This window comes from Pyrus communis, chromosome 7 (assembly GCF_963583255.1).
Source record: "Pyrus communis chromosome 7, drPyrComm1.1, whole genome shotgun sequence".
Classification (NCBI taxonomy): Eukaryota; Viridiplantae; Streptophyta; class Magnoliopsida; order Rosales; family Rosaceae; genus Pyrus; species Pyrus communis.
This window is the reverse complement of record NC_084809.1, coordinates 15,376,247-15,387,833: the sequence shown is the minus strand read 5'-3', so window position 1 is coordinate 15,387,833 and position 11,587 is coordinate 15,376,247. Positions and strand designations below refer to the sequence as shown.

Genomic DNA, 11,587 nt, shown 5'->3' with positions numbered 1-11,587 from the left:
TTAAATAAAAGCTAGAATATGATTCTGTTTTATGTTGTTATTAGCTGCCCTTTTTTTTTTTCAAATCTTATTGTGTTCTTACTGTTTTTTCAAACAATTAAATGTAGTGAAAATAGTCAGATACAAATTATATGATATATTGAAAACAAACAATACAACAGAGTAAATTCTCATTTATAATTGCCTAGGTTTCTTACCCTTAAAGCAGTTCCACCGGGGAACCTTTAGGCCGGCACCCAGCGAAATTATTGGCCAGGCACCCAGCCAATCCACTCCAGCCGAGCAGATAGGCTGGCACCCAGCCCAAGCTGGTCTCTAGGCCAGCTCAAAATGTGATGAGCTCTTGCCCGGCCTACATGACGCCAAGCGATACCGTCACGCCTCCCTCGACCCGAATTCGATTCCTTGGGTGTGGAGCACCTCCTTGGCGAGCTCCGGTGAGGAGACGACGAAGAAGCAGGGAGTTCAGAAAGAAGAAGAAGAAGAGAAAAAGAAGAAGGGAAGAAGAAGAAGGGCAGCGGCGCCAGCAGCGTGATTCTCAACCCCGAGCTAAGCAGCAGCGGCGACACTGGCGGCGTCGAGGCTGAGTCCCAGAAGCTCCCTTCCTCCAAGTACAAAGGCGTGGTCCCGCAGGCCAACGGACGTTGGGGTGCCCAGATTTACGAGAAGCACCAGTGCGTCTGGCTAGGTACCTTCAACGAAGAGGACGAGGCCACCAGGGCCTACGACATTGCTGCACAACGCTTTCGTGGCCGCGACGCCGTCACCAACTTTAAGCCCTCATTCGTCGAAAAACTGTGCTTGACCACACAGTTGGAAAATCAGGGAAGAAAGTGGGAAAAGTGGGAAGAAGAAGTCAGAAATTTAAAATTAAATTATTATTATATAATAAAAAATAATAATATTTTAATAAAATGGACTAGGTTATTTTTTTTAGGGATGGAGATGCTTTGGCCTATTACTGTTCACTTGAGTGGATAAATATGCTGGATGTTGGCGCAAAGTCCTTAGGGGTGGAACTGCTCTTATGCCACAAGAAAGATAGATGCTGATAGAGTTCATGTGTATCTAAGATTATTACAGGTGTCATTAGATCACTGGTTTTCTCTTAAGCTAGTTAGTTGAGCAGTGGCCATTGGCTTATCCTGTAAACTATAAATCTAAACATCATCAATTGAAATTCAGTTGAAACAAATTTTCCTCTCTCTCTCTCTCTCGATTCTTTCGTTGGCTTCTTCTTCAAGATTGTATACAAAGTTATCATGGTATCTTCGCCGGACATGGCCTCTGCCTCCGGTTGACGATCATTTTGCTTCCGCTCGTTTTCTTCTTTGTTAGTGTGTTGAGTTGTTGTCGGTGGATTTTTCAGATTGTTCATCTGATTGTGAATCCCGGTTGATTTTTGGTTGCTGTGCATTGGTGGATTTCTGATCAAGTTTGTAAGGTTGCTCTTTTCATAGTACTTCCGATTCATGGCTTAATTTCTTATAGACCTACGATTCTGTGTTGTTTAGTCTCTATAAACTCTAGAATATGGGGATTTTCTTGATCAGTTGATGGTTTGTTGTTGCATCTCTGCCACAATGTTTACCTCTGCATTATCTTGTGTAGTTGGATGTCAAAGTTCCAAGGAAATGTGGACTATTCTGCTTGAAAGGTTTGCCAGTGTCACTAAAAATAGATCTCCAGAACGTTAAGAAAGGGCAGAGTCCACGGATCAGTATCTAGAAAGCATTGAGGAGTTTAGGGATCAACTAGCTCCTGCTCGTGTGACCATATTTGATAAGGACATTGTGATTGTCGCATTTCAATCATCCGATTTATATACCTGCGAGTACTAAAATTCGAGACTTAATGAGGTTAATTTTGGTCATCTAATTTTCGCAACAAGTTTCTGGCGCCGTTGCTGGGGATCCAATTTGATTCTAATACTTATTGGATTGTTACATCTTTTAGTTGGTTTAGCTTTAACGTTAATTGTTAGTTTTTTTTTTCAATAATAAATTATTTCCTAATTCTCTTGCTAGCTTACTCATGTGTTTAATGTCTTTGCAGAAAATTGGAGTCACTCAGCTTTGATGCCAATACAAAATCAAGTTTGGGGGTGAATTTCCATCTACATCTTCGTTTGCTACTTCTTTAAAACCGGGAAGTTTTTTTTTGTCCAAGAGCTTTAATCATTTATATTTTTTTGTACCCTTGTGTCCAGTTTTATTATGCCTATTTTTAATTTTTTTTTTTTCATTCTTTTTGTTTTAATTCCGAAAAAAAATAAAAATAAAAAAATTACATAATTTTGAAAAATCCAAAAACTTTTTATTTTTCTTTGAGTCTTGCTCTTATTGGCCACTTCCCAATTCAGTGATGAGATTCGGTCTCTATTTACATAACCTTCAAGAAATTTAAGCTTGACATTAGTTCTTTACCTTATCTTTGTTTTAACCATATTCGTTTATGATCATGATATGGAAAACATATATGCACATAGCCTTGTTGATGTGAAACTAGAGCATAATTTAACGCTTCATATGTGAATCTAGTGATCCTATGTAACCTTTGTGAGTTTTTGAGCCTATTATATATTGAACCATTATGCATCAATCCCATTTATTTTTGTGTGTACGATCTCATTTTGACATGTATTTCTAGTGTCACATCTCAGTCTCGACTCCGCCGTAGCACGATATTGTCCGCTTTGGGCTTACCATTCCATCACGGTTTTGTTTTTGGGAACTCAGGAGCAATGGGTCACTCATCCTGGGAATGTTCTCGCCCGAACTCGCTTAACTTCGGAGTTCCGATGGAATCCGAAGGCAGTGAGTCCCCAAAAGGCCTCGTGCTATATGGAGGTAGGCATGTACATATAAAGCACATCACCCCATCTCCATTGATTGATGTGGGATGTTACATCTAAAACTTGCTTTATGCCTCTCGTTACATTCATCAATTCATGTAAATATTGAAAATGACATAGGCATTTTTTTTTTCTCTTTCTTTGAGCCTTTCTAGCCAGCCTTTATGATTATTTTTCCTAATTTAGCCATTTTGAGCCTTTATGTGAGCTTTTTGTTCTTAAACCTAAATTTTCCCTACCTAACCTTGTAAAGAATTTCCTACCCGTCTAAAAAGCTTGTAGAGTAATTTTTATTAAGAGGAGAGAATTCCAAGTATTGGAGCCTAAATATTGTAATAGAAAAGGAAGAAAAATGATGAGAAGAAAAAAATTGATGAGAAAAAAAAATGCCGTTTGCAGTAAAAAAAAAAAAAAAAAAAAAAGGAAAATTTTGATGTTGTAAAGAAAAGAGCGTTTCAAGGTTAACCAAATGAATAAAGTTCTATTTTTGTGCTCAAGTTCTTAAAGTGCTTTATGGGTTTAAAGAATCTTTATCTCTCCAATACAATTGTAATGCTCTACAAGTTAATTAGACTTTGTGTTTTTCATACCCTTTAATTGTTTAGCCAATTAACACTCAGCCTCATTACAACTCTGTGAAAGATCTTTTGATTCAAAAAGTTACTTGATATTTATAGCGAGTTAGGTGGACAAGCAAGCATATGGCGGTATGTTTTGTGAGATCATTTGAGTGAAACATATTAACCCACAAATATGAGTGAATGTGTGTATGTGTGAGAAGCTCTTTTTATGCATATGATAATTTTAAGAAGCTTGGAATTGCATTGACATGACTATTACACACACTACACTCCAAGTTGGTTTGATTCAAATTTGGATAATGTCGTGAACTATTGTTGTTTATTTCTTGAAAGTTATCTCACGGTTGGGTTTTCTCCATTTTTTTGTCGAGTCTTTGTGTTTTCTTTTGTTATGCTCGAGGACTAGCAAAGTCTAAGTTTGGGGTTGTTTGATGTGGTCATATTTCATATATTTTTATCATATATTTCCTTCGGATTTTGTGTATTCAAATTGGTTAAGTTTTAATATATAGGCTTTAGTACCGAAGTTATGCAAAAAAGAAGTGAAAAATGGTGATTTCAGGTATCTAGGGTAATTTCAATGGAGCAAGAGTTGAACTAACTGCACGAAAACATGTGCATTACAACAAGAAGATGAGATTGCAGCGGTTTTGGAAATCAAATCGACATGGGGACACTATTCATTGGATTTTAGGAAAGAACTTAACTACTAGTTTTATTATTTCCATTTATTTTTCCTTTTCTTTAATAAGGTCTTAAAGTCCATTAATTAGTTAGTGGATTTTGAACAAGGTTCTAAAAGACGCTAGGCCCTAGTCGGGCGACGGGCTGACGCCTAAGCAGACTAGGCGGATTTAAGTAAATCCATTATATTTCGTGTAAATAAATGTCAATTTGTACTTCAAACATATTTAATTTCATCATAAACTACAAGCATATAATGTGTGCTCATTTAAGTATTCAACAAGTATCTTACAATTTATTGAAAAAAATAAAATGCAAAATGAAAGTTATCTATTTTCTGTCTAAGTGAGTCGTAACTTAGGCAGGTGCCTAGGCGGGTCTGGGCGGTTTAGGCGGGTGCCTAGGCGGTCTGGGCGGGTGCCTCAGCAAGTCTAGGCACCCTTTTTTAATTTTCAAACGCCTAGGCATTAATCAGGGTCGTAGCCAGCCACCTAACGCCTAGACGGGCCCGAGGCGGCGCTAGGTCGAGACTTTTAGAACAATAGTTTTTAATTAGAATTTAGTAGGACTTAGGTTTATTGTCGTTGGTTACAAAAGGAGATTAAAACTCCTTATGAAAAGGAGGAAGCCACCAAAAACCAAAAATCATCATATTGGAGGAAAAGGCTACTGCAAGAAGGACAAGAGGAAGAACTTTTCGTTTTTTTATTTTGTTAGGGCTACGATGTAGCCTAATCATAAATATTTAATTGCCTTGTGGCATTGTTATTATCAAGTTTTTCTTCCTTATTGAGTATCTTTTGCTAATCATAATGCACTTGATTTTTATTTAGATGCTTGATCACTGCCTAGGTTTCAATTAAGTTGATTTGATGCAAGTTAGAGTAGATGTCATACTTAACTTGGGTTTAGTTTCTTGTAACTAATACCATATACACCTATTTGTAGATGCCATGCAATTAGGGTTTGTGTGATTGTCCAACGATTTCCATAGAGCTTAATGGGTTCTTACTTGTTTAAATTCATCTAGATGCCATAGAGGGTTAACATTTAATGATACTTTTGATGCAACCAGATCTCATGGCCATTGAATAGTTTAGGAAAAATCGATCATCAATATTGGGGAATTACTTGAGCATAAAATATTAAGGGAATTAAGTAGAATTGGTTATGGTGAATTCGGATGCCTTAGGTCTTTTTTCTTATGTTTTCATTTTATTATTTACAAGCATTTTATTTCAAGCTTTATTTTATTTCAGTTTAATTCAAAATCTCCTATCTTTTTTGTTAAAACTTCTCAATCATAATTTGTTTCAATTTAGTTGGTAAGACTGTAGAATCAATTCGATCTCTATGGGATGATATCCATGCTTATATTCTATACAATCATCCGATTTGTATACTTGCGAGGACTAAAATTCGAGACTGAATGAGGTTAATTTTGATTATCTAATTTAGTTTTGTGACTCACTGCACATTTTATTAAAAAAAATGTCTTGATTTCAAATCTTACCGAAGTTAATTATTGAATAATATTTTTTTTTTTCAAAAAGAGATCCCACAAACGTTAGCAAGCAATTACTTTCCTAAAAGTTTCATATTTAGCAAAACCTAAAGTTATATATGATAACCTCAAATCAACAAGGTTCTCCGCTTTGAGAAGGTCGGGAGAAAAACGTATGTCGTACGTAGTCTTACTTTTGTTTTGTAAAGATGTTTCCATAACTTGAATCTGTGACCTTTTAATAAAAGGAGCAATATCTTCATTTTGCCAAGTATAGTGGGATTCAAACTTGAAATTGAATGTTCGTCTTTTTAGAGGTATGAATACATATAAATGAGTGCTACTAGGGTGGGGTGAGCCCATAGTCTGGGTGTTAGGTAGGGGTGGCGGGTGTGATTGTCATGCCAAGGTGTGGGGAAAAATTTGTCAGCAATGGTAGAGAGGACAATTGATGCAATGATCATGATGGTGATGGTCAATTTGAAAATGAGAGTATTTAAATGAAATTTAAAGTTCAAATTTGTAACCTCCAAATACCAAGTTATATTTGACAGAGAATTTTAAAAAAAATAAATAAATTGTTTATAAATGCAAGCAAGAAAATTACATATGTCAATTTAGAAATTCTCATATTTGTCAAAATTTAAGTTTCAAACCCTCTCATTTGGTTCGATTCGATTCAGCTTAGTTTAACTTTATTGGCTAATTAAACATAATCTCGAACGAAACATATAGATTTATCTTATATTTATTCTTATACGCGTCTTGTTCTTAAAGGGTAATTTTGTTGTCCTTGTATTGAACTAGTTATGAAGGTGTAGTTTGATGAATTTCATTCATTGTGAGAAGTACTTGTTCTTGAATTGAATCCGAGCCAATTGAAGAACAATTAAGTTTGGTTTGAGCTCACACCCAAAACCCTTGAAATTTTACAAAAAATATCAAATGAGTGTGGCTCAAATCAAACTATTGACCCTAAAAACTATCAAACTTACGTGGCACGCAGGCTGAGTAATCAAGAGCTAACTACTTCCTTCTAGTGAATGTGGACGTGCTAACTCATGACCGAGCTCGGTCGGCAAGTAGCATGAGTGTGATGGTGATGTCGAATGCGCTGCTGGCTTTTATTCTCAAGTGATCAAGGTCGAGGAAGGAACATGTCTCAGCCTTGGATTCTAGAACCTAAAGGCAAGGTTACTAGGCACCGTGAAGTTCAAGATCTTCTGCACTAGGTTCAGCTGCCTCAACTATATTCGTTAATATATAGGTGCGCGGACTTGGATCAAATTGTAAAGACACAAATACTCATACAAGATAAGTGTCTTGATGGTGAACATTGTTCGGTCGTCAAAATGCCAAACTTTGAAGTGCACCTGTGAATAAGCAATCATAGAACACCTCACTTGGTTAAAAGCTAGTGAAATGACCTTGTTCAGTGAAAGAATTAAAGACTCCTTACCGACCGAGACTTGGATAGATAATCAACCAAGCTTGAGGTAGTGTTGTTAATCCAAATTGAAGATACTTCTCGATTGCCTGATTCTATGGCTCCAGTGCTGTTAATCCAAACGAAAGATGTCGTTGGTTGTCAACACAATGTTGTTACTCCAAGCTGAAAGGGTGATGACGAAGTTGTAAGAGTTAGTAATTTCTCAAAATGTGAGAGGGTTTTGTTTAGCGAGATTTTGTGCTGAGCGTTTGAAAAAAAAAAAAATTCATTTATAAATCAATCTATTTTTTGACTCTATTTAGTGTGTTGTGTTGAAGTTTCTTTTCACATTGCAGACTCATTTTATTTATAGGAGCGAGTTTCGTAATGACCAAGTATGCTGAAGTAGAGTCCCACTAGAACTATACTCCCTCGATGTCCTTTTGGATTATGATATTATCCCTTTATATGGAAAAACCAATCCATACGTGGTCTTCGACCACTTTAACTAGAACTGGGATTCTAAACCCAGTCCACTTATGCATTAGAATCCCACTTCTGTTAGGATTCAGCCAAATTCCACTAAGGTCTGGATTTTGAACATCGTTTGGCCTAAAAGATTACCACTAGGCCGAGAATTAAACCTTAATGCCAATTCCCACCTTTGACCCAAATCCAATATTTCATACCCAAACACAAACCAAGTATGAAAGTGAACTAAATCAAACCAAACTAGTTCCATTTTCAAATTTGATTTTCGATTTCGAGAGAACTTGATTGAACCAAACCAGATGGTGCTCGCCTATAAAAAGGCAACAATAATGATCCAATACAAACAATGTGTTGACCCTATAAATTACAAAGCCTACGTGGCACGTAGGCCGAGTAACTAATCGGCTAACTAAGTCCTTCGGTTAAATGCGAGGCGTGCCAACTCGTCCGCCGAGCTCAGCCAAGGAGTAAAATTTGTTGTTGTCGCGTTGAGCGCGTTGCTGACTTCTTAATCTTGCGACTGCAACCGAGGAAGGAACACTCTCGGTCTTTGGGTTCTAGAGCCTGAAGACGAGGCTGCTAGTTCTGCGAAGTTCACAAATCGTCGATGCCTGATTCGGTCACCGTGATTATATTCGTAAGAGTATATGCACGTCGAATCGACACCAGACTATATGGACACAAATATTCAAAGGTAATGTATGTCTTGACAGTGAACGTGGTTCGGCCGTCAGAATGCCGAACTCTAAAACTCACTCGTGAATACCCAATCATAAAATCACTCGGCGTCCGATACGCCGAATGTCGTAACTCGTGACACCTTACTTCGTCGAGAAGGCTGATAAGATGCCCCCTGCCAATAAGGATTCAAAAACCTTCCTCGGCCAAGACTTGGATAGGTAACCAATCGGCCTCGACGCAGTGCTGTTTATCCAAACTGAAGATGCTCATTGGTCGGCTGATTCTACGGTGACAGTGCTGTTTATCCAAACTGAAGGTGTGTTGGCAGAAAAAGAAAAGGAAAAAAAATCTCAAGGTGTTTGAGAGGTTTTGCGCAGGGCAATTGTATGTTGAATTGAAGGTCATCTTTTTGTTGCATGATTTCTTGTATTTATAGCACCCATTCCTTGAGACCGAATCGAACCCCTATCTGGATTAGGAGTCATTGTCCCATTCCAACTTTACTTCGAACAAACCTACTCCCATTAGGACTTTGAACTTTCCCCCCTTCCGAGGCTTTATTCCTTGCTGGCCGGAAATCCTGGTTGCACCAGGACTTCCTCGACCCTTTTTATTTATCTGGACTACTCCTTCTTAGGATAGGACTCAACCGACCCTGCTAACTGGCCCGGAATCTATCACTCAGCCCATAGCATTTGACACAGCTTTGGGCCGAGCACAACCCTCTGCTCGGCCCAACAATATTATTTCGGGCCCAAACACAATGTTACACTTACCATATATTTATATCATTTTTCTAATTAGAGGTAAGCCTACCAACATATATCGGTCTCATCTCTATAGGAAAATGGTACAAATATGTTGTAAGAGTAACATGTTTGTGCAAAATATGACCCCAAAAAATGTACAATCTCAAATTATGCAATGCAAATAAAAACTCACCATCCCTAGTAAATCAATTCGTGTGAAAAATTGTTACGAGGCAGAGCCAAAAAGAACAAAAGGGATTTCATTATTTGGGAGACAAACAAAACTTTAGTTAATTCACGGGAATCGCAAACAACCGAACAAGGAGAGACGGACACCATGCAAAGATGCCATCAATCTTGACACATGGAACCGAAGTTTCTACATTTCCTACGCCACCGACCAAAACACGCGAGTCAGCAGTCAATCACAAACATACCAGAAACTTCCACCACCCACACGAAGCTTCAAGAACCACCTCCTTCCTCAATCCCCCTCATCTTCCCTCCAGTTTTCTCTAAATATACACAATCCCCACCTCCCAAATCCAACCAAACCTCCAGGTCTTCGATCTCCTCGCGGCATTTAGTTTCGTTCAGGCATTTTCACAAACACCTCGATGGCGGCAGAGGACGGCGCGGTCACAATCTACAACAGCAGCGCAATCACCGACGCCAAAAACAAGCAGAACCCATATTCGATGAAGGTCGGCCTTGCCCAGATGCTCCGCGGCGGCGCCATTGTCGAGGTTAACACCCTCGAGCAAGCCAAGCTCGCCGAAGAAGCCGGCGCTTGCTCCGTCATCGTCTCCGACCCGCCCCGCACCCGAGGCATTTCACGGATGTCCGACCCCTCTCTCATCAAGGACATCAAACGCGCCGTTTCGATCCCCGTTGTGGCCCGATCACGGATCGGGCATTTCGTCGAGGCCCAGATCCTCGAATCCATTGGGGTCGACTATATCGACGAGAGCGAGTATCTGGCCACGGCGGACGACGAGCATTTCATAAACAAGCACAATTTCGAGATCCCCTTCGTCTGCGGAGCTCAAACTCTCGGCGACGCGTTGCGGAGAGTGAGAGAAGGCGCTGCAGTCATCAGAATCCAAGGGGATCTATCCGGGTCCGGCAACGTCTCCATGACTGTAAAAAACGTGAGATGCGTAATGGGTCAGATTAGGCTGCTCAACAACATGGACGACGACGAAGTCTTCGCGTTTTCGAAGACAATCCAAGCGCCGTACGACCTGGTTGCGCAATCCAAGCAAATGGGTCGGCTGCCTGTGGTGCTATTCGCCGCCGGTGGCATCGTGACGCCGGCCGACGCAGCGCTGATGATGCAATTGGGTTGCGACGGAGTGTTTATCGGGTCGGATGTATTCAATTGTTCGGATCCGTATAAGCGGGTGATCGGCATTGTTCAGGCGGTTAGGAACTACAATGATCCGCATGTGCTGGTGGAGGTGAGTTCCGGGTTGTCGGGCCTGATGGCGGGTTTGGGCGAGGACAGGAGCGAACCGTTTGGCGGCGGCCATGGAGGTGTTTGATTAGGAGACTTAATCATGTAATGTTGCTCTAAACTCTTCCTTTGTTTGGTTTTAAAACATAGAATAATGTTGTTATACATGGATATCTGTCTCTCTGTTGTGACTAGTGTCCACTTTTTCATATGATATAGATTAACTTGTTGTATTGAGGCCAATTTTGTGAAAATGCAGATAGGATTGAGAATAATAATCTTGCTTTTCGACTTTATCGAAATGTTTAGGAATAATGCTGTACTTAATTTGAGGTGTTAATGAGAATAATTTTGTTCATCCATACGAGTTTCGTTAGTTTAATTTGAAGTATTAATGCCTTACAAAACTGATGTGATTTAGTTGTTGAACATTGCTAAGAGTTACGCTCGCTTAAGTACTGATTTTTTCTTGGGAGACCTATCAAATCACTAGTTTGGTAAGTTTGCAGAAAATTTTCTTTCGTGATTTTAGTGAGTGATATATGCACACACGTCAATCTGTGAGTTTTGCATAAGGACAAGTTGTTTACTTGTAAGGAATCAAGTAGTATTCTTATTAATTAGTACAATAAGAAGAATTGATATCAATAGCAACCGGAGGAGGCATTGAGTAAGATTAACAGAATGAGGAACGCTGAGATTGGCTTGTGATTGTTACAAAAGAAGATGCGAAGGGTTTTTACGATCACCAACATCTACTTATTTAGTGACGCGTATGAATAGATAAACGAGATTTTCACTGTCTTTCTCCATTTAAGCAAGCTTCCGAGAATCTGAGATTGTTCATGCTGTGTCTAGTATTGCAAAAACAGAAAGAAAAAAAAAGCTACTAGCATGGATGGGAGGGGACACCATTCACTAGTGAATGGCTTGAACCTGGAGATTTTTCTGCCCATTTAAATTTTCTTTCTTTCCAGTTATTCAGCATATGGGTCTCCTTTTCTAGGTTATAATGGAGAGGACAATTTACTCTGTCCAATTTTTTGCGTTTAACTGCTTTTCATGGGGTAAAGAGAAAAAAAAAAAACACTAAAACCCGGAAGAAAACTTTGGCGGGTTGTTTGTCTTAGAGAAGTGTTCTTCAGAGTAGTGAGCAA

The 11,587-nt window shown here is 39.1% G+C and overlaps 1 protein-coding gene across 1 annotated transcript; it reads left to right on the top strand.

Annotated features, from left to right (window-relative positions):
* The first annotated feature begins 9,288 nt into the window (after positions 1–9,288).
* Positions 9,289–10,792, top strand: LOC137740382 (pyridoxal 5'-phosphate synthase-like subunit PDX1.2). The gene has a single exon (XM_068480258.1). The coding sequence runs from the start codon at positions 9,592–9,594 to the stop codon at positions 10,516–10,518; it is 927 nt and encodes a 308-aa protein (XP_068336359.1). The 5' UTR covers positions 9,289–9,591; the 3' UTR covers positions 10,519–10,792.
* The last annotated feature ends 795 nt before the right edge of the window (positions 10,793–11,587 follow it).